Source organism: Lepidothrix coronata, unplaced genomic scaffold (genome assembly GCF_001604755.1).
Source record: "Lepidothrix coronata isolate B3197 unplaced genomic scaffold, Lepidothrix_coronata-1.0 Scaffold9, whole genome shotgun sequence".
Taxonomy (NCBI): Eukaryota; Metazoa; Chordata; class Aves; order Passeriformes; family Pipridae; genus Lepidothrix; species Lepidothrix coronata.
This window is the reverse complement of record NW_016690189.1, coordinates 2,559,290-2,583,249: the sequence shown is the minus strand read 5'-3', so window position 1 is coordinate 2,583,249 and position 23,960 is coordinate 2,559,290. Positions and strand designations below refer to the sequence as shown.

The following is a 23,960-nucleotide window of genomic DNA, read 5'->3' as shown; positions in this document are numbered from 1 at the left end:
TAAATGAAAATTGTCTCCACATATTAGCGATAGAATGAGAAATAAAATAAAAGTTTGTAAATTTTTATGGAAAATTTTATCGTCCTAATACTACTGCTGATTCAGTTACTGGCAGAACCCCACTAAATACAGATGAAACTTGTTTGTGTTTTAAAAGCTTTTATATGCTTAGTAGCTTTCAAATATGTTTAGACTGAAAAGAAAGACTTACATGAATTAATCCAGACATTATTAAGATGCATTGATTTAATAAAGAATAGCTTTTCTAAGACAATACCTTAAAATGTAACAACCTTAGTTATTTGAAACTGTGAAAAGTCATTAATAAACTGAACCTACAGGTGTTAATCTTGAGGATGGTAGGGTGACTCCTTTTTAATCCGTTGGTTGTCACAATACTGATTAGGAAATCAGTGCCCGGCAGAAGATGTTCAAATTTGTACGTTCTACAAAGATTAAAAGAAGAGATTGTGTTCTTTAGGATTCTAGAAATGCACATCTCTTCATATATTTAATTTTTATAGTTTTATGGATATTATTTACACATTATGTGTATACACATGTTTATATGTTGTCACTCAAAAAATATTTTAGTATTATGAAATCTTAAATAGGCTGCATTACACTATGGTTCACAGTAAGTTCAAGTACTAGAAAGTCCTGAAGTATTAAATTAAACATCCAGAACTGCACACAGGTTCTACTACTGCTCACTCCAATGCAGTATTTTGTTTGGTCTTCTTTGCACAAGCACATCATATGAGACCTGCAATTTGTTAAAAAAATGCAATTCTTAAAGTACATGGTACAGTACTGTATGTCAACTAAATTATCAAATACACATATAAATAACAGGACAGGCTACTTATTTTAAATATATAGTGAAACAGCTGCTTTGAGTTCATATCAGTTATTTTTTAAATGTAATCATCATACCTTACATCAGAAGGTAACATTTTCTTCTCATTGAAGTCTTTACTATTTATTGAAAGAACATATCCATCAAATATATTTTGGGCTGGTGGCCAGGTGACAGTTATTGATTCAGAGTCTCTGCTATAGTTCAGATATTTAGCTGCGCTTGGTACTGTGAGACAATACAACAAAATACATTGATTCAAAAAAGCATTTTAAACACATTTCTTTATGACAGGCCTCGCATCATCAGAATGCAATGCAAACTCCACAAAATTTATGTCATGTCCCTCCTTATCTCAAGGACATACAGACTACTACCACTGTGGTAACATGTACAGGGACTTTTGTTATCCAGGAGATCCAGAGCCAAACTGTTTGCTGCACTGTAATGCTACATAGTGCAGTTCTGATATCACTGATGTGGAGTTCCTCAAAAATGGACAATTCCTCAAGAAAAGAAATGTCAGTATAAGAGGTAGCATACTGGACAGAGACCAAAGTCATGAGCAGCACAGTGTCTCTTATTCAACAGTGACCAAAAGCATATGTCTCCAGAAAAGCAAGAATTGCATAGAGTGGTAATCCCCTTCTTAATCTCCCAAACTGCAATTTGCAGCCCAAGAACTTCATGAGCCAAAGGTGATTTTTTTTAATTTAGTAAACCTCAGCAGATTTTTCTTTTGTAAATGTCTTTGGTCTCCACTTGAACATATGATCACAACCATGACACAAAATATCTTGTGGCCAGAAGTTCTGCAATTTATCTACAAATTTAGTAAACAACCATTTGCATTTGTTTGTTTTCTACTTTCTCTCTTCTAGTTTCAAGTCCTTAGTTCTTGAATAGGAAATGCCAGTGAATTATCATTTACTTGCTCCATATTTGCCTCTCCATGACTTGTCCTCTCAGAAATTATTTCACATCACACTTTACATTCCTGTATCAGTTCTACCTCACTGGTACCTTAAATTCAACACACTACGTATCTTCGATCACAGATGTTGAACCATTTCAATCACATCTACTATGCTTTATTTTTCCACATTAGGTTAGAGGAAAACATAACATGCCAGATCTAATAGCTTGAGAGGCCATGTTCTTAGGTTCAAGTAGCTAGCAGTATTAGAATAGAGGAGAACTACACTGCTGAGAATCAAATGTCCTAAATGTAGAAAAGCCCAAATTTCCTTGTGATATACAGGGAGGCGAATGAGAAAACATCATAAAACTAATTTAGCTCTGAACATTTAAGCATGTTCAAACTCAGCACTGAAGTGAAAAATGAAGAATTACAGAGAAGTCCAAGAAAAAAAATTTGTTTTCTATAGTGCTGGTAGCCAGCGCTGGTGCGCAAGTATCAGTTACTGGACTGTACAGCTTGTTGAGTCAACAGGAAGTCAACATTGCTAGTTCATTGTGCACAGGAACCATATTCAGATTCTTAAAAGTCACTTGCAGACAAAGAATAAGAAAAATAACAATGTAAGTGAATAATTAGAAGAAAATAAGAAAAATTTGTAAGAAAATTATGAAGATGGTTGAATTACTTTTCTCTGAGACAAAAAGGAAATTCAGAAAGAAAGCAAGGAGTAAAACAAATACTAAATTTGACAACATTGTGGTCTCACCTGTGTCTATTTCCTTTGTCACAAAAATACTATCTCTGAAACCCTCTTTCTCTGTTCGAATTGCAAAATTGTACAGCTTACCAGGACTAAGGTTGGAAAACATTGCTGTTTCTTGCTTAACCTTCTGGACCTAGAAATACAAATACAGCTTTCACAAAACTGCTTACAAAATTTTCTTATCTTATGTAAATGGTATATCCAACCATTTTAATGGGGGATATAGCTTCTTCTTAATAGAAGACTGACAAATAACTACATTGCTTATACACAAGTGGTGTTCTAAAAAATATACCCTGAAAGCACTTGCACAATTTGTGCATGTAACTTCATATTGCTCAAAATCTCCATCAGCCCGATCCCAAGTAATCTGTATTGAAGTGTCAGTAACGTCACCTTCTCGTACATTGAGCGGAGCTGCCAGACCTACAGAAGAACATAAAACACATTACAGTTCAATCCAATACTTTGTTCAGTCTAACACTTTTTGTATCTCCTGTGTAGACATAAAAGCGAAGATAACCAGTAATAGATTCAAACAAATGGAGGGCAAAATCTGATCTCAGGCATGCAGACACACAGCAATTCAAAAATTGAGAAAGGAAAAATGGAGAAAAAAAAAAGATATAGTAAAATTACTTGCTTCTTTATCTTAAAATTACATGAGGCTGAACACGCACATCTCCAAGGACAGAGTTGGCACTCCAAGGTGGGAAAGTGCTCCAGAATTAAGTTGATCCCTCCAATACCATCCCCATAATGGCCATAACTTACTTAAATTTTGTCAAACAGCTCAGCAAAACTGGGTATATCAGGCTAGACAAATATACTTTATCCCTAATTAGTATAGTCTTGTCAGGTACAGTTCAGACCACTTTACAGAGGAGTATCCACTCTTCTTTACATCTATTTCATTCCTATCACAACTGTTTTTGTCTGGAATATACCAAAATCTACACTTTTTTCAAGAAAAACTGTGTACATGTGAGGGATCAGGACTTTTTTTTCTTCCAAGTTTTTTTGGGCCCCAGAAGAGATAGACAAAAATTGGGTTTTCTAAGGCATTTTGCCACTAAATTTATAAAATCCTGTCACAAGATTGATCAAACACAAAGTCTGTATTGTGAAAATCCTTGAAAGTTGATTTTTGTTAAAAAGTCAGCTTTCTAGTCTTTCACAATCTAAGAAAGATTTTTCTGTCTTGCCATCATTCTCCTCTTCTTTCTTCCTTAATTCTTCCTATCCTATCTTAATTTTTCCTTGTATAAAATTTCTACTCTGAAAGAAACAGAGCAGAAAATAATTTCAAATTAAAATTATAAAATGGGAAAAGAAAATCTTATGGAAGTATAAAGATAATAAAAAATAGGAAAGTCAAACCAGAATTTCAGCAGGTATTTTTAAACAGTTTTGAAGTTCGTACTAAGATTTCATTTTTAAAACCTTTGCTGGAATTTTTTTTAATGTCTTTGTTATTGAATTTGTTATCTTGGAGAATCTCAGTGTTTTTATTACTTGCTTAAAGATGCATCAGGAGGAATGAGCTTCATAATTTCAAGACACAGAAGTAACTCCATTGATACTCATCTGTGTTTAAAGTAAGCTGTCAAAATGTGTTTTGCTTCCTATAAGGACAACAATTTAATACAGCCCCAAATCTTGAAATACTTGCTAGACATTTTATAGACAATATAAAACCCACAATTTAGCAAGTTTAGAAATTATAAGGTATTGCTATAGTCTTGTTTAAAAATCAGCTAATGTTAGAACAACTACAAATTGCTTACAGATATAGCAAGATGATTTGTGAATAGGATGTCTTTTCTATTGCACTGAAGTAAAAATAAAGTTAAAAAGGTTCAAAAATCAGGATTTTATATGGTGCAATTTTATAAGAACTTAAAATACTTACATGTTTTTACACCATATATATGGTAACAGGAGCTCAACATTTGTCCACTTTTTGTGGAAACACAGAAATCATATTCTGTTCCTGCAGTAAGGTTTTCAATTGTTATTTTACCATCACTTTTTAAAGTGAATGTTGCATTAGGTCCTTCTTTACTTGTAACATAAATGCCATCAAATACTCCAATATCAGGCATGCGAACAAATAGTACCACAGCATTGCTATAAAGCCCATAAGGAACTACAATTTGAACAGGCTTGGGCTCTAAAAGAAAAAAAAGAAAAAAGAAATTACCACATGTTAAATCAGTTGAAAATAAATTAAATGAAAACCACATAATGAATCTGAAGCAACTACCCTGAGTTGCTGAGAAATATGCTTGCCCAGTGCAAAAACTAATAGCTATCACAGTAAAACATCACTTCTCAGAAACAAAGAACAACCTGATCTTTTAAGTTTTTATTACTGGAATTATCTTCTCAGCCAGAACTGCACTAGGAAGTAAGCAGGATAGCTGGAAAAATATACAGAAATGTGAATATGGACAGGGAGATGACCATGGAGAATGAGATAGGTTTGATGGATATAGCATTGACGTGTTTAGTTTTCTTCCCTTACAGTTGGCTCTGACAGCTGTGAAATATCTCATCTAGAATTTTGTCATCTGTGTCATGAATGAGGTATTAAATCTAATCCTATAAAAAAAATTCTGAAAAAAGATTAAGACTGCTACCCTCCAAAATACTGTAATCATTTAGAAAAAAAAATTACAGTGCAGCATTTCATGTATCTGTAATCTGACAGCTGTAGCCTTTAAATACCACTTGAATACCAAGTGAATCTTGCCCATTCCTTTCACATATGCAAAAAATTTAAACTGCACCAAGAGCATTTCAACATTTTGGTAAACTAAGACCCTTCAATAAACCTTTCCCTATGGATGGGGAAGACCCTTTGATAAACAATGTAAAGCTTTTACTTTTCACCTACTACTACTTCTAACTCTTTCTACTCCTTTCCTACTGCGCTCTCACTAATGGTAGGGTAATTTCTTTCTCACAGTTCACAGAACAACTAATGTATCTCCAAAAATAAATAGGCTGCTTCAACCATTCCCGTATTTTCCTATTTCAATGCAAATCAATGATTCACCCAGTTTCTTCTGCCAGTTGTAACAGGATTTCCAGCTATGGTCCTCATTGCAGTTGTCACTATTACCAATGCATTTTCCAAGGCTGTACCCTCCTTGCGAAAATTGTTAACTTTTCTGTTAACAACTAGGATTGGATCTGAACATTTTATATTTTAGTTTTGATCCTTGGGTATTTAGCAAATTGATTTGGTCTACAAAATCTGTTAGACGTAGCAACAATAGTTAGACCAATGTGTGCTATAGTCTGTAGTTTCCACCATAAACAATATCTTACTTAAAGTGCATTGAATGGTCTTCAGTTCACTCATAGCTCCATTATTCACACTTGCGACTGCTATTTCATAAGTCGTTCCAGGAATTAGGAGATCAATCTTAAATTCTTCTGTATTGCTTAATATAAACTTTTTAGTTTCACCCATGTCTGCATTAGGTTTTACTTGAACATAGGATTCCTGACACTCTCGTGGCAGCTTCCAGCGAAGGATCACACTCTCTTCTTGTACATCCTCTGGGTGAATATAAACAGCTGTCGGTGGACTGACAGCTTGATTAAAGAAAAAGATATCAGTGTAAAACCATATATCAAACTTACAATCAATTTACAATCACTTCCCAGTGATGTCTCTGGTTTATTTTTTTCTTCTAAAATGTCATGATTTTAGAACTACTGATTCATTTACTTATTTCTTAAAATGATTTACAGGCAGATTCTGTTTTCTCATAACAAATAGAGACTTATTTTGCAAGCATATTCCATTCCACCAGATATATACAAAGTAAAAAGATGACACAGTCTGAGTCACTGTATCTATTATTAGAAGAATAAATTAATCTGTTTTCACCTAAAAAAAAATTAAGAAATCACTCTAATGTTTCTACTTTGCTCAAGTTAAAGACATAAACTATAAATCAGTATTTCTCAAGCAGAATGTCACTTCTTTATCTCATACTAATATGCTGTAAGTAGGTAAATGAATAAATAAATAAGGGTATTGGTATATTCACAATTTTGGAAAGTTCTGAAGAATATCCCAACAACCACAATCTGTACAAGGCCTTAAAAATACCTTTATGCCTCGTATTTTCAATTTAAACTCTGTCTAGCAAAATAAATCATCTTAAAAAATGGATACATCACCTGTTGTGACTAATATTGGCTTCTCATGGCAGCTGAGAGTTCCTTTCTCTGCTACATTCTGTAAATATACCTGATAGTGATGATAAGGTTTTCTATTTCGTATGACTATTGAAGTCTTGCTTTTTTCAACTGGTAACTGTTCCCAGATGTTGGTTTCAGTATCCAACACGTTGACAAGATAGTAATGAAAAGAAGCACTGGATGAATGCTGTGGAGGATTCCATTTTAAATGTATTTCTGCAGATGAAACATATGTAGCCTCTAACTTCTGGGAGTGCAACGGCCCTATTGAATAAGATTAGGAATAGAAACAAGACAATAGTTACTCATGCCTTTCACCAATAACTGTGGGATATTTTGGGGGACTTTTTGCTTGTTTGTTTCTTTGTTTCTTTTAAATAGAGCCTGAAAACCTCACAATACACGCTTACAGGCTCAAGAGTATTAGAGTAAATCTAACAAGGCAACCTTCACAGCGTATCAGTGACAGTGAATATTGACACAGAGAATACTCCTACTCTCTAACTGAGGTCTTTTCTGAATCACCTAGATCTTCATGTAGAACTCAGTCTCTGAATTTAGGTCATCTCTTATATTTCAGTCCGTTCAGAAATATCATCTAAGACAAATGGTATGCATTACCCAAGTTCATGGAATCACAGAATCTTAGAGTGGTTTGGGTTGGGAGGGACTTTAAAGATAATCTAGTTCTTACCCCCCTTACATGGGTAGGATCACCTTCCACTAGACCAAATTACTCAAAGTTCCGTCAAGACCAGCCTGGCCTTGAACACGTCCAATGATGGAGAGTCAACCTCTTTGGACAACCAGTTCCAGTGCCTCACCACTGTTTCTTCCTATTACCTAATCTAAACCCACTCTCCTTCAACATACGGCCATTCCCCCTTGTCCTATCACTACATGCCCTCACGAAAAGTCCCTCTCCAGCTCTCTTGTAGGCTCCCTTTAGGCACTGGAAGGTACTAAAAGGAGCTTTCTCTTCCCCAGGCTGACAGCCCCAACTCTCTCAGTTAGGGCCTGTCTCCACAGGAGGGGTGCTCCAGCCCTCTGATTAATGTAGTGGCTCTCCTCTGGACTCATTCCAACAGGTCAGTATCTTTCCTGTGCTGGGAGCCCCAGGCCTGGACACAGTACTCCAGGTGGGGTCTCTCACAAGAGCAGAGTTGAGAGGCAGAGTCACCTCTTTTGATATGCTGGCCATTCTTTTTTTTGATGCAGTCCAGGATGCAGTTGGTTTTCAGGGCTGCAAGTGCACGTTGCGAAGTCATATTGAGCTTTTCATCCACAAAGACCCCCCAGTCTTTCTGCCTAGGGCTAGTCTTGACCCATTCTCTGCCCAGCCTGTATTTGTGCTTGGGATTGCCCCAACCCAGGTGCAGAACCTTGCCCTTGGCCTTGTTGAGCTTCACTATGTTCACACAAGCCCACAAGCCCACCTCTTATAGTTGCTTTGCATAGGAGAAAGCAGGAATATATTTTCTTCATTATAGAGGCAACTTGCATTACAAGGTCTTTTAAACAGAAACCAAACAATCGGATTATAGAGAAGAGAGTTTGGTAGGCACAGGATATGACAGAACTTCCAAGTGCACTAAAGCCCAGAGGAGGAAGTGAACTGTACAAAACATATATGATGGAGAAAAAGAATAGCTTCTTTCACCAAAAGATTAACCTGTATTTTATTCTAACTCTAAGAAAATAGACTTCTATCTACATTTGAACTGCCTTGCCAGGATTGGTAAAAACATTAGGGCAGTTCGTTTTCTTTAACTTCTGAAAATGAGAAAACTTCTCCAGTAACTTCAAAACAGGACATCTCCACTTGATCACCTTTAGGTGAAAAGGCATTTTTCATGTCTACCAACTGGTAGGTTTCATTTGGCTTCATTCAGCTAGACTTTACCAGAATACAAGTTAATTGTGAATGAATTTTACTTAGGACTTATTGCATCACACAGCAGGTCAAAATACAATGGATTTTTAAACCATAGAGATCATCGTAATCTTAACTGTAGATAAACAGGGATACCTCTGCTTGTTCTGACATAATCTTTTACTTCCAATTTGAAAATATGTTTCTGAATTTCACCAGCATAGCCAAAAAATACTTTACTGCTACTCTGACATCCAGCTTTACCTTTGGACATCAGTAGAAACTCTGTGAGTAAAATTATTGTAATAATGAGATTTTAAAATATACTTCACAGAAACAAAATTTGTATGGCTTTGTTCTTGCAGCCACTGAAAACTCTGAGCTTTTCTCAATTAATCCCAAGAAAGGATTTTAGCACAAACCTAAATGAAGTTTTTGGAATCCATTCTACAAATTAGTAAATACTGGATCAGAATTCATGTTCAGATTTACTTATGTTTTCAGACAAAATATCAACACACGAACTTGTTTAATTAAAGGAAAAAAATATAAAAGTGTATGATTATCTGGTTATTACTGCTATTTATTTTTGTTACTTACTTGTTTCTACCTTCAGAATTGGACTTAAGATAGACTGTGCTCCTTCTGAGTTCCTTGCTGCTAATAAAAAACTATAGTGAAGGCCAGGAGACAAGTGCACAATTTTTGTTTGAGTTGTATTAACAGGCAAGTTCAGAATGTATGGTTTCCACTGATCAAAATAGTACTTGATTATAAGTGCAAAGCCTGACTTAAGCCACATGCCCATATCACTCCACATAAATACAGCTTCAGTTGTCTTGACATCATGCACACTAAATGTGATGTTCTCTGGTACCAAAGGTACTGAAAAAGAAAAGCAAAAGTGAAAAAAAAATTCATTAAAACCTTTTTTTATATATATTTGTATCTTCAAATACAAATGCAATCAGGGGAAGGTTTTTAAAAATAAATGTAAAAGATTGAAAAAATATAGTTACATTCATATTCACAAATATATGGCAGCTGTACATAGCAGAAAAATCCTGTGAAGAAATAATCTGGACCAGTAGGATCTCTCTGAAGGGCATAGCAGTCAGTTTGGTTTTCTGGTATCATTGACAAAGATGAGATACCAGCTTTTAGAACATAGGGAGATCCATCTGTCCATAAGAGCTGACCTTCTTCCTGGATTCAAAAAAAAATTTAGAAAAACACGTATTTTTAGATTGTAATGATGAATTATTAAGGCTTTGCTCATTGCAAGCATATTTCCCAAACATACAAAACTTACGTACTTCATTTATACAAATTAATTATATAGGAATGAAGTAAATGTTTCAGTGTAAAATTCTATCTCTTCTATTACAAAAGATTACAAGCTAATAACATAACATAATATAAGCCACATGGGTATGTTTCATCATTACAAACAAGCCTTTAAAAATCACTATTAATCAAATAATTTAATAATCTTGTATGGATAATTGTCTAAAAATGTCATCCACTTTAAAAAAAAAAAAAAACAGCGTAAAATAATCATAAATCCCGTCTGAAAGCAAAAATATTTAGCTGAAAAAGAAACATGGCTAGATTCACAACCGGATGAGAAAATGTTATCTTTCTCCTTTCTCCTGTTTACTGATCACTCAGCATTTAGGACACACTCACACCTCCCTCCAAGTTCCTTACCTTTGAGGTACTTTCAGTTTTTCTAGCAGAGCTCTACAGGTACTAGGCTGGGGCAACATGATATTTTGGAGGAAAGATGTAGAATATGCTTACAGCATTGCAACACAGATCCCTCTAGTGGGAGACAGGTTTCAGTCCGCACTGCACTAATATATACTAACATCTACAAGGGCTTAATAGAAAACCCAGCACATTTCTGCATGGCATTGAGGCACTCTCAGGTGGTAAACTTGCATAAAGTGCTTTCAGGCATAGCAAGTCCGTGGTCCTACAGCCTAAGTAAATGCTTTAAGTACTGTAATGGAGAAAAGTTGAGGTACCACCATCATTTTAAGTCTTCTGTTGTTTACTCTTTTATTAAAGATGTTCAAAAGTGGAAAGAGGAGAAGAAAAAAGGATTTTTTCCATTGCTCTGAGAAAACAATAAAAACTCATGTTTGTTGAGACTGTGACTATTTTTTAAATTAATCTGTTGTACTGAAAAAAAAAATCAAATGAAATATTGTGATATCATTCATTTCCCCAGGAAAGTAAAAAAGATTTTCAGTGGTATGAAATAATTCAACTTGACTTTCAGGAGGACTTGTGGGTATACTCTGCCATTTCAGAAACTCTATATAGATCAAAATTTTTTTATACTGGTCTTCTTGGTCACCAGAGTTAACAACAAGCACAGGAAATCACAAGATACTACTATGATGCAAACCTCTGCAGCAAGGTTTGTAAGAGAAACCTCAGTGAACAATTTTTGGCTACCTTTACCACTTCCTAGCTCTGAAGAACTGCACATGTCAGGAGGGACATGAGGGTACCACCAAAGCATTCCATTCATTCTTATCCAGGGCACAGACCTACATCTCCAGAGTCTCTGTTACTTTTCACAAGAATGTTCAGCCTCATCAGGAATGATTTTAATTCAGATACAGATCAAAGTAGGGTTAAAGAAGAAGACACTGTGAGAATACAAATGCTACAGAACTAATGTTGCTCACAACATCACTAATTTTTATCAGTGTCACAGTGCTTGGCACTGAAGGCTGCTGAAATCTTCTGAGTAGGTTATAGTCTCAACTTCTTCTCATTAAATATTTCAAGTCCCATGGGTCATCATGGCCAGTCTTCGCGAGCAAAGATTTGGGAAAGGTCATTAACCCTTCGAGCCTGCGCAGTGGATTTTTTAGGTGAGACCCAGCGTGCGCTGAACTGAGCCCACCCTTTAATCCTGAGGTTCATCTGCCGGGGCCGAGCAAGCTCGGACAGTGGCAGTGAGGTCCTCAGAACGTAGGTTTGTTTAGAGGGCCGAGCAAGCTTGGACAGTGGCAGTGAGGTCCTCAGAACGTAGGTTTGTTTAGAGTGACCTTCTCTTAGATGGATGGCCTTACAGGGCTGACAAGTTCCATCTGGCTGGGGAAGTCCCCTGACCAGGAATCGAACCCCGGGCCGCGGCGGTGAGAGCGCTGTATCCTACCCACTAGACCACCAGGGGGTCCAAGTCCCATGGGTACTCAGAGAGAAAAACACTTGAAAACAGAAATTTAACTCCCTAGTGCTTCAAATATGAATGAGAAAGAAAAATAATTTAATCTGTATTTTTTTATTCAGATTTTAAACAAATCCTGCAACTCCTGGTGTATGTCCCATGATCTTTGAGCTCCTGAGGTAAGTACAATTTGATGTAAGTACAATTTGATGTAAGTACAATTTAGAGTTCTCATAAAATGAGAACAAATGACAACAATGACACTTCAGAATGAAACAGTACTTGAACACACTAATTAAGTACAAATAATTAGGAAAGAAGTGCTCGAAAAACAAGCATTTTATTATTATCCCTTGCTATTCTTAAGACATGGTACTCATCTAGTTCATTTAACTGACTGACTCCCACAAACATAAAAATGCATGTAATGATTAAACAGTTGATTAACAGTCAAATTCCAAATTGGCAATTAACTCTTTTCTGTGCAATCACAGTTAAAACCCCCCAGATTTCTAGTACTCTTTCCAACACATGAAAATATTATGCTTCCATGGGACATCTACTTCTGGCAGCCACTTACAAATACCTATATTTCTAAAATACCATGTTGGTTATGATGAATATCACCATGGTGTAAAAACTACAGCCATTTGAGAAGCGACTCTACAGTGTCATATACAAAATAATATTACATGTAAAATGCATATATTAATAGTGCTTTATTAACCAGGATGGTTAGAGTGCTTCACTAACCACAAACCTAGACAGATTTGTGTTTCTTCAGTCTGTATGTTATCCCACTCTGACTTGTTTGTGTAGTCCCAACCAGTAAAAAATATTTTTTCTGTCTTTGAGGTGGTATGACACCACTCTTGCTCTTACACATAAGGTTTGCTTTGTTTTTACTGTTTTCACAGCATTTCTTTTAAAATAATTTGATCAAAACAATATTAAAATTAAATTTCAAAGTGCAGATTTTTTAAACTGAAAAACAGTGCCTTTCTCCCAACCTCCTGATACTTAAAAGAAGTTTTCACTAAACCAAATTACAGAAGACTGGATCCCACTGTTCTGGCAAATGCCTCCATCTTTCTAAACACTTTCCCAATATTTTTATTTATGTCTGTAGTCGTCCCCAAATCAGACCACCATCAGACACCACACCACAGTGAATCATATTGTAACAGCAGATGCAGCATTAAGAACCTTCATATCTCAAATATGAGGAACAGGAAACCTTTTACAAGAAATACCTTGCTCCAGTTCCTTCTCCACTGGCCTATCTATACTGGATTGACATCCCTAAGCTCAACACTCAACATTTCAGACCTGCATCAAAACTGAGTAAACCAATACCGGACTTTGGTAACCACAGTAAGCAACGTCTATGTAGATTAAGATTTAAAATCTGGTAACACAGCACCATCTACAGGCAAAACAATATCCCAGGGAAATACACACACACACATACACAAAATAGAGGAAAGTTAAATAATAATACAGGTTATGTATAAACTACATGTTTTTTTCCACAGCTATTTTCAGTATTTCTAAACAGGAAGAAATAATGATTCCTCTTCTCATTACTAATAACTATATAAACAAATAACCAATGTACTGTTTAGCAACTTTTATTCCAAGCAATCGGGCTCTATATATCAAAATTTTTTTGCTTCCACATGTGTAATAGCAAAGAAGATAAAATAGACTGACCTTTAAGTCATTAAGACCTGTCCATATCATGATTATTCGACTAATTTTCTGGAGATATGACAACATAAAACCATATTCTTCTTCACTCCCTATGTCAAGAAGATGTGCCCCTTGTGAAGACGTTTGACAGGTTTGTTGTGCTGATTTCCATGGCTTGCTCTCCTTACCCATTCGATAGCAGCTGCTTTGGAATGCCACCCACCCTTGGGAACAGGTGCCTATAGGTGAAGGACAGGATTTTGAAGAGATGCTGTATCATTCATGTCAGTGGTACAGTGCAAGATATCTTATAATTACACATTTTGATGACAATAGCATTTAATTAATTCATGATTTCACCCCCCCAAATATTCAGTAATTATGAGTCAACAGTCCTTCAAAGTCTTGAATGTCTTCAAAATCTGATTGACTGAATTAGAAGAATATCAACTACAAGCCAGTGAAGGGGGAAAAAAAAGAAAGATATTCACTAATTTTCAATCCTACTCCAGAAAAAATATCATTCTTTAAACTTAGTTTCCAATGGTTCATTTTTTTAAACATTAAAAATGAAGTTAACAAATAACCTGCTTTTAATAGCTTCCTGAGTTTAGGAAAATAATTATTCCCTTGACTTCGAGTGCATATTATTCTTTCTTTTTCTAATTTTAAAGATTTTAAGTTGCATTATCAGAGTAGCATGTTTAAAATTACACTAAAATTACACAACTAAGCCGTAACATCCTCAGAATCCTGCCTCTTTTACAGCACTTCTAACAAAACAGCACAGCTAGGCTAGCCATTCAGCAGTATTTTGAATGCTGTAAAAAGTGTTCCAAATGCTTAACAAATTCAGGGTTTTCATTGCTTTTTCCTTGAAATTATGTAGCAAATTCAATACATACACTCAAATGATTACAACTCAACTTCAACATTGCCTTGACTCTATTTTAGACTGCAAAAATACAGTCAGCTTAAAATATATGCACATAAAAATCCAAATTATTCCTACTAAAAATACTAAGAAATAGTAAGTAGAAATAACTTTTCTATGTCAGTAACATTCAATTTCTTTCCACTTTCCAGAACTAAAACAATCCATAACTACTATAAACTGTAAAATGGAACACAGGATTTTACAGTTTACTCTTAACTTATCTAGAAAATGTGCAGTACTAACCTGCATTCATTGTGACTACAAGAAACTCTAATATATACCTGTTTCGGCTTGAACATCCAGTGACTGAGACACGTTTACAAATTCAAGATGTAATTGTTCAAATATAAACTTGAATGTATATAAGGTGGCAGGTGTCAAATTTCTCCATACAAAGAATCCACTGGGTCTTTTTATAATCTCAGAAGTACCATTCAGTAAAACAGAAACTGAAAATTCTTTGGTCACCATACTCCAGTTAAAAGAAACTGTAGTAGCTGTTACAAATGTTTTTATGCAATTTTCTGAAATTCCACCTAGTATAACAAGAAAAAAAACCACTGTCTTTACCACAAAGGAATAATTAACTCAGAGTTCCATTAACATTATTATGTTTTTCTTTTGAGAAGTGATAAGCGATACACACACCAGGGAAAGAAAGGTAGTGTCATTAAAAAAGTCATGGTTTAATCATTGTCACGGTATGTAAACTTATGTCTGAAGCAAAAAGAAATAAAAGTGCACGGTTTAAGGAGTGTTTAGCTGTAAAAGTACATACTTTTACAGAATAGCAGTTAAGTAATAGATGTCCAGTGCAGTAACACATTAGTAGTATAACCATGAACCATTTTCTGTAGCTTGCTGAATGTACTTTCAGCATTCAACAGCTGCTGCAATGTTTTCAACTGTGTATTTTTCCCAATTATGTTGTTTGTATCCATATCCTAGTCTGTATTCCAAACCTAGTGTGAGCTTGTAATGTGTACAAAGGTAATGCTATAAACTATTTTAATTAATGAAATTAAGATTAGAAAGCCCTTTCATTTTAGCAATTGGTGGAACTTATGGTCCTAAACAGATTTACAGCTGTAGAGGATATTTTTATAAGCTCAGTGACCAGACTCACAAATTCTTATACTAAAAGTCTGTTCCAGTGAGTCACAATGCTAAGGCCTTCAAGCTACTAATTAACCCTTTTTAAAGTGGGAATGTCATGAAGCAAAAACAAAAATATTTTTTAAGTTATAAAAGAAAAAAAATCACAACCCCATGTTGATATGAAATTGCCAGGCTTTAAGTAACTTTCTCCATGATTTTCTTTTATAAATCTTTTCTCCTAGAATTTCTGTAGCATAGCAAAAGCTATGGTATTTAAAAGTTTCATTAACTTTTACATCAGTCTCATATTTCAGAATTGTTACACTAAACAAATATGTTATATAAAATTATTCCTACTACCCCTCATGGTTGAAAATATACATCAATTCAAAGTTTCTAAATACATGACTAACCTCTAGATTTAAAACCCTGCTCCTCTAATCTTCAATGTTAGATTAACTATAAAGATACCAATATACTTTTGTGCTACTCTACTTACGTGTCTTAAATGATTTTACACTTAAGATTTGGCCATTCTTTAGAGATTCTATTGTTATATCATACTTCTTATTTTCCTCAAGCAGAACTGTAGTACTAACAGGTTCCTGTTCAACTTTAGAAATGTTTCGTACAATCTGCAAGTTAAAAGAATTTCTGAATATAGTGAAAGTAATAAAAATGCAATTCATAAATTATCTATAAAGTTTTTAAAAGGGCAGCTGATATTGCAGCATATCAAACTTACATTACAGCTTCATTTAAACTGCAAAATACCCAATATTTAAAACAAAACCTTTTAGAAATCACACTATTAACAAAAACCTTCATATTGAAATCTTCTTATTTTCTTTATGTTCCAGAACATCCTGTACTCAAAACAAGAACAACACCCTCCCACAGAGAGGTAGGAGTAGTGTCTGTGCCTCTCCTGGAGAAGTTAGACTCCTCATTCAAAGGGTTTTTCTCCTTGAAGATCTTGCATATCCTTAATTTTGAACATATGCCTATCTATCCTTATTCAACTGAATACTTGAAAGTCTTTTAAGTTCCACTGGCTTAAGGAGGACTCTGTAAGAGTGCACATAAACAACATGAATTACAAAATTCCGTAAATTTTTTTAAAACTTTCTCTTGATTTGCTATTTTGAATTGGAAAAAAAAAAAAGCAATCAAACACAATGCTACTAGTTACTGTTATTTACAGCTTAAAAACATATGGAACTACTCAGTGCTTAGACTGATGAAATTTACTTTTTGACTGAAAGCATCTGTTTGCTGGCACGTCAAAATATAGTAGTCTGGATCCTCCCCTTTGGGCAATTCAGTCCACTCTATCGAAACTGCTCTAGCAGGCATTTTCCCTTGGTCACAGTCGAGACACTCTGAACCCTGTAACAGAAACATACAGGAATGCAACTTAGTAGAAAATGCAGAAAATATACCTCTAACTAAATAATTAAATTCTGTCAATTTTAACTGGTTTTAACTATAGCTTTTCAGCTAGCAACAGTTTTTATATGGACCAGTGTCACCAGCCCTACTGTGTGACATACAGAGGCTTCATAATTTTTTACAAGTTCTGCAGGTACAGGTTCTAGTTTTCTTTCTCTCTCTAGAGGTGGCCAAACCATGTCAGTTGACCCAAATATGACAGAAGTCTGTCATCATTTTAGAAACAAGGTCAGAGATTTCACTTGCAACGTACATGCTGTAATCACAACAGACAATCTGGACGTCTCAGTCCTATTCTTCCATTATGCATGAAAGACTTTAGTGGCATCACTTTCACGATTTTCAAATGTCTCAGAATAAGAAACAACAATGTTCAAGATGTAAAGAAATAATTTATTAAACACACACCTCCCTACCAATCCAATTTAGCCATGGCAGTACAAACTTCATTTTGTTTTGGCCACAACAACCCCCTGCAGTGCTCCAGGCTGGGGACAGAGTGGCTGGAGAGTAGCCAGGCAGAAAGGGACTTGGGGGTTGTGACTGACAGCAGGCTGAACATAAACCAGCAGTGTGCCCAGGTGGCCAAGAAAGCCAATGGCATCCTAGCCTGTATCAGGAACAGTGTGGCCAGTAGGACCAGGGAAGTGATTCTGCCCCTGTACTCAGCACTGGTGAGGCCACACCTGGAGTACTGTGTCCAGTTCTGGGCCCCTCAGTTTAGGAAGGATGTTGAGGTGCTGGATTGAGTCCAAAAAAGGGCAACAAGGTGGTGAAGGGACTGGAGTCCTATGAGGAGAGGCTGAGGGAGCTGGGGTTGTTCAGGCTGGAGAAGAGGAGGCTCAGGGGAGACCTTATCACTCTCTACAACTACCTGAAATGAGGCTGTAGCCAGGTGGGGGTCAGGTTCTTCTCCCAGGCAACCAGCAATAGGACAAGGGGGCACAGTCTTAAGACTGGATGTGGCACTTAGTTCCATGGTCTAGTTGACATGGTGGTGTTGGGTCGTAGGTTGGACTTGATGATCTCAAGATCTTTTCCAACCTAAGTGATTTCATGATTCTGTTTCAAATTCTTACAGAGGTCAACTCATTCTAGACAAAAGTCTTCTGTATTTTTGATACTACCTTTTTGATAACTTTACCTGCCTTTGAAAGAGTTGGATTAACACATCAGAGAAACAGGTTCCTTCTCTATTTGAATTTCATTTGGAATCAGAAATTTATGGACTTCTTCTACCTAATATAATCTTAATCACACCTCTCAAATTCAGATAAATTGGTGCATGCAATGCCAATCCCCATCACATAGCATTTATAAAAGATGCAGTTCTGCCTTTTAAGTTCCATTTTTATTTTCTTTATGAATTGAGATGACAAATGCCATCATTTAGCAATGAACTCAAAATCCTGTTCAAAAAAACTAAACAGAAATAAAAATCAAATAGGAACCTCTAGGACACTAAAATAAAAGTTAGGAGTTTTATTATTGTATTACTTTGTGTTGTCCTATAAAGTAATCTTCCCTGTACAACCTCCCCCCAAACAAAACAAATAAACAAAAAACCCATACATATAAAAAGCAAAAACATTCAGCTTTTTTCTTTTTTTTTAATTAACATACCCTGGAATTCAGTTTAGCTTACCATAACTTCCTTTAACTAATGACAAACTAACGTAACTATAAATCTATAAAGATTTAGTGTTCAGAGTTTGGATTATACTTTTTGAAGTATATACTTTATAAAGGTTATAAAGCCTTTAACTTCTATAAATTTTTTAGAAGAGGTTACATAAAACCACTGGGATGAACCGACACACTAGACTAGTATTGATGGCATACACACAAGTCTTTTGAGGAACACTTTTTCTCGAAATTAATGCGTGTATAGCTGACTTGCGTGTATAGCTGACTTGCGTTCCCTGTAAACAATCTACTGCAGAGAATCCAAAGAGTAAGAAAATCTGTTTTTAAAGATAAAAAATATATATTTGGCAGCAATTGAATTAACCATTTAAAATAATTTTCCACCATCAGCAATAATGTATGCCATTTCACTGTACATAAATACAACCTCCTTAGAGCTAAAAGACAAGAACCACATTTTCAAGTGTACGCAGACATTGTTCCATACTTATATCCAATGAGAGGGATTTAGAATGTCCCTTTTTTTTTCAGCACCTTGTCAGTAATTTTTAGGCCCTTGTCCAAAGACTGCAGCAATTTAAAAAAGAAAAAAAAAATATTATTAAATTGAGCACAAATACTTAAGATTCAAATCTATTTTCAGGTTAGCTACACATCAGCCAGGAGACCTGAAAAAACCCAAACATTTACTGACTTCTGCTATTGACTACTTCTCAACACAAGACTCAAGTAGGCTTCTCAGTCTGAAAAAGAGGCACTTGAGGGAAAATACAGCAGAGGTCTTGCAGAGGTCTTAAGTAGCCAGAATTGAGCAGAGATTGATTTTCATTTGCTCTTCAAGTACAAGCACTGAAAAGGATGAAGCATAGCTAGTATGCTCCAGATTCAAAGTAAACAACAACCAAAAAAAGACAGTTCTTCACAAAATAAATAGTTTATCTGACAAAGCTAAAACAAGTAATAAAAATTTCAAGGGGTGTCAGAGAAGGCCCATTCATGTTCATAGAAGTTCATAGAAGTGAACTACATTGAAGCTAACAAAATGCACTGCAAATACATCCATTTCAAGAAGTCCTTAAGCTGCAAATGGTGGGAAACTAAATCAGTATAGAAAATTCTCATATGTCATTCTTACAGACTTCCCCAAAGATCTGCTTTTTACCACTATCAAAGGTATGATATTGAACTCACCAAAATTTTTACTTCACCCCATACCTGTTTAAAAGGTTACTTAAAGATGTTACTTCTTCTGGGAAACAACATTAAATCCAAAGCAGCAGGAAATAAAAGAGACTAAGGATCTCAAAAGAGCTTCCAACAACTTAAATAGAAGGAAGACTGGGAATGTTCAGTAGCACTAATGAGAGCCCCCTGTGACTGCTAAAACAGCAGGAAAAAAAACCAGTCCAAATCACAAACCACTTATTTTCAACATTCAATTAGATTAGCTATCCACCTTCAAAACACAGAGTATTTTTCTTACCTTAAATAAATATTTTAATAAAAGCAGAAGAAGAATTGCTTGATCCATAGAGAAAGAAATGTTATAGTCCCCGTGTTTCTGAAGTGCTTGAATCACCACAGCTTCAAAGCAAAATCATGTTAGAATATCTAAGATACAAGGGGAAAACGAATACACATATTTATACTTCACATGGATACAGCATCAGCCAATGATGGGCCCGAGATTTGTGTGTTTACTCTGGCCCTGCCTTTTCCCAAGCCTCATATAAAGTTTTCTCAGATCCGAAGGCCTTCCTTTAACTTCACTGAACTGTGGATGTGACTGTTGTTTGTAGTAATTTAAAAACAACTCAGCGTAAAAAATTTCAGGTTTTTTTCAGTTTCTATGTGATTACCAGATCAAACTTCATTAAAATCAGTGTAACCCCTTACTTACTTTTCTCCAGACTCTGATTGTTTTCTACAATACACATTTCTAGCAGGATGCCCCTTTGTCAGTGTTTAAAATAAGCCTTAAAACACTTTTCCATGGAAGCACTAAGCACAGCTGCAGAGCCCATTTATATGTATTATGATCTTACAGAGGTCCCACAAAAAGTTACCAGCATAAAAATCTATAAACAAAGAATAGGCAAGAACGTATAGTGGTAGGACCACTGATCTATTTTACTGATCTATTCAGGTTCCTGAACAAGAACTCAGCTCAGAAAAATATATTGGGTGATCTCAACCTTTGGCCAGATCTGAAGCAGCAATTTCAGAGTTAAACCTACCTCAATATAATTCCCAGTGCCTTAACCAAATTAACCTTTTAAATAGAAAATTAGTTTTGCACTGTGTTCTTTGCAATTAAATTAGCTTAATAAGCCGATAAAAATTGTTTACTAATAATAGAATAAATAAAAATCAGTGCCACCATATATGTACCATAAAAATGAGAAGCACTCATATTATTTACTGTGTATTTTCTTAGGTGCTATCATCACATCATATTTCTACATTGAGATAGTGTCTTGTCTCTCAGTGGGTTGTTCCTGATTTTTACTAAAACTGTATGCAACTGAACTGTGAATTGTGAAATAAGGAATAAAATTTTTAACTAAAGCTTTATTTATAACTTGTAGTAAACAAGGCAGGCTTACTCTCACCAGAAAAATACCATTTTGGAGCTTTTATGTTACTCTGGCTCAAGGACACACATAGTAAATCAAAAGCTGCCTCAATGAAACCCCTGATCTCAAAACACTGATCTCAAAACTCAATCTCCCTCTCTGAGAAGCACACACATACAGAGCACACACGAGTGTAATTACCTGAGTGCTGTTTTACCTATCAATGACAAAAGTTAGCTACTGCCTATTCAGCTGTTTTGCAAAGCAGACATACTCATTTTTTCCCAGAGAAATTTGTAGCCATTGAGCACAAAGGGAGGCTTTATTAACTAAGCAATTTTCAAGACACCAGCAGAAGCCCTCTTTGCATTAACTTCATCAAATTAAGTGTGTGTGCACATTCCACCTTAATCAAAAGAACACTCCCCAAAACACAACCACTCCCTTTTATTCAGCATTTCTAGTGATTAAGTTTTAACATCATTCACTATTGGTTTTCTCCAGAATGCAACATCAGTACAAAAGCATTTCAAGTTCCCTCATACAAAAACTACTTGTGAAAGTAGAAACTACACATATAGGACATTTCTTCAGACTACCTCCTTGCAGTAAGATTATCAAATCCTGGATTTTAGGGAATATTTTACCACTGATTTCAATAGGTATATGACCACCTATTTGGTCTATATGTAGAATTATTTTTCCAAATAGGCAAAAATTACAGTTCTTAAATGATCAGTATGTGGCTGCTAAGATCTGGTCAATGTATCGTATTTGCAGTTGCTACAGTTCATTGTCCTTCAGCTCTGAATATGCCTTTCCACCCTAAGCTGTGGTGACCTGTTAATGATAATGGACAGATAATTTCTAAGTCTCCTTGTTTTATAGGTAGCTTGCATATTCGACTTGGCACTTAAAGAAAGGTTAGAGAAAATTTAGTACATGATGTTATGTACAGACCCTCTCAACCATAACCTTTTTTTTGATAAAGGCCTTTTTTCTTTTGCATTAATGTTAAGTGCTGAAGTCTATCCCTCAGAAGACTTTTTATGTTCATGTGAATGTTTTTTGAAAATATATTCCCCAAAATAGTTGGCAGTGTGAAATCCAACCAATACCTCACTGTAACTATACAAATTTTCTGCTAGTGTTCTGGCCTCCATGCTGCCCCTCCACGATTGCTATATTGCTATGGCTATGTGTGACAACTCATTTATGTTTTGTCCCCTGTACTAGATCACACCACTGTGGGATTTTTCCATAGGACATACACCCACACATGATTACAGCAACAATATCACTTCAAGGTAACATCTGGAAAAGGATTTGATGGAACAGAACTCAAAAAAATCAGTTCAAGTTAATGTTTTCCATTGCCACACTATTCCCAAGTGGTACCTTCATGTTTATTTGGTGGTAAGTTTTCACACAAAGTTGAGTCTCTGTAACAATTGGAAATTCGATTTTTCCTTTGAATACTTATAAAAGGAGAGATGGAAGAAAAAGAGATGGAAAGAACTATATAGAACCAATGCATAATAATAATAATTAAATAAATAATTATCCAGGCTCTGTAAACTCAGTTTATCAGCAGTGCAGAAGGTCAAGAGAAAAAAAAATAGTGTCAGGAAAAATGGTGAAGAAAGAGAGAAAGGAGAAAGAAAGGGGAAAGGAGCTACATCTGAAACAGTGCTTTGTCACTGCTTAAGCACTGTGAACAGCTCAGTGACCATTTTTAACCCCGGAGTGTGTTCCTGTAATGCCTCCACCTTTCAGTATATTATGTGGCTTGTAACTATGTTCAAACACGAAACTTCAGGCCTGATCCTGCCTGAAAATTTCACCAATGCACAGGTTCATGTATTTGGGAAGAGCTTTGCCTAAAATGTGGAAATAAATCACATAAATGTATTAAGTTTTACTTCTTATTTTTAGTATACAGATTTGGCTAGCCAAAAAAGGAGAATATTAGGTGCTTGTATAGTTATACTCTCAGATTTTATTAATAAAAACACAAAATAAGTGGCTTAAACCTAATTTTAAAAGCTGTGTTTCAAATTCTAATTGCATATTGAGGCAAGAATTGGTCTTAACAAATGGCCTAGTAACAAGGCAATGGAATTATAAAAGTCAAATATAAATAATATGGGCAAAGACTTACTATTTTATAGAGGCATATTCAGGTACAATCTGATTCTAAGTATAGAGATTTATTTATGTTAATCCCTAAAAAATCCTTTATATTGTAGAACTTCTTCTGCAAGCACAGGTAGAAGAAAGCAGCGGCAATGTAGGAATGAAGGGCCTGTGGAAGCAGCTACAAATGGGAGAAATGCCAAGGCATGGCAGGACTGCAGCAGGACTGCACTCCATCATGCACACTTCTCCCCAGCTCCCCACATTTTTCAATGACAGCGTGGGAGTTTCAGAAGCATGCATTCTCAGCCTTTCTCTTAGAGGAGTAGAAATTATTTGAGTCTTTGTTCCAGAGAGGGTAGGAGAGAGGGAACTCTGTGTATTAAAGGTCTTTTAGTCAATAATAAACAGGCATTAATTTTCATATTTAATTAAGTAAGATTCAAGTTGGCTCAGTTTTCCAAAGCAGCTCACAAGACAGCTGTGCAAATAGGGTTACACACAATCTGAGGCAGGAATGCAGAGTTGAAGAGAGATGAGAAAACCCAGACAGAACATCAAACTGCATCTATATTTATATTTAAGTTGCAGACA

The 23,960-nt window shown here is 35.5% G+C and overlaps 1 protein-coding gene across 1 annotated transcript; it reads right to left on the bottom strand.

Annotated features, from left to right (window-relative positions):
• Nucleotides 1–917: 917 nt before the first annotated feature.
• LOC108492199 (receptor-type tyrosine-protein phosphatase beta-like) lies at nt 918–13,712 on the bottom strand. The gene is made up of 8 exons (XM_017804251.1): nt 13,542–13,712; nt 9,658–9,844; nt 9,239–9,523; nt 5,881–6,150; nt 4,457–4,717; nt 2,804–2,970; nt 2,548–2,677; nt 918–1,087 (listed from the first exon to the last, which is right to left on the bottom strand). Exons 1-8 carry the CDS (start codon nt 13,710–13,712, stop codon nt 918–920), a joined length of 1,641 nt encoding a protein of 546 aa, XP_017659740.1.
• Between the last annotated feature and the right edge of the window lie 10,248 nt (nt 13,713–23,960).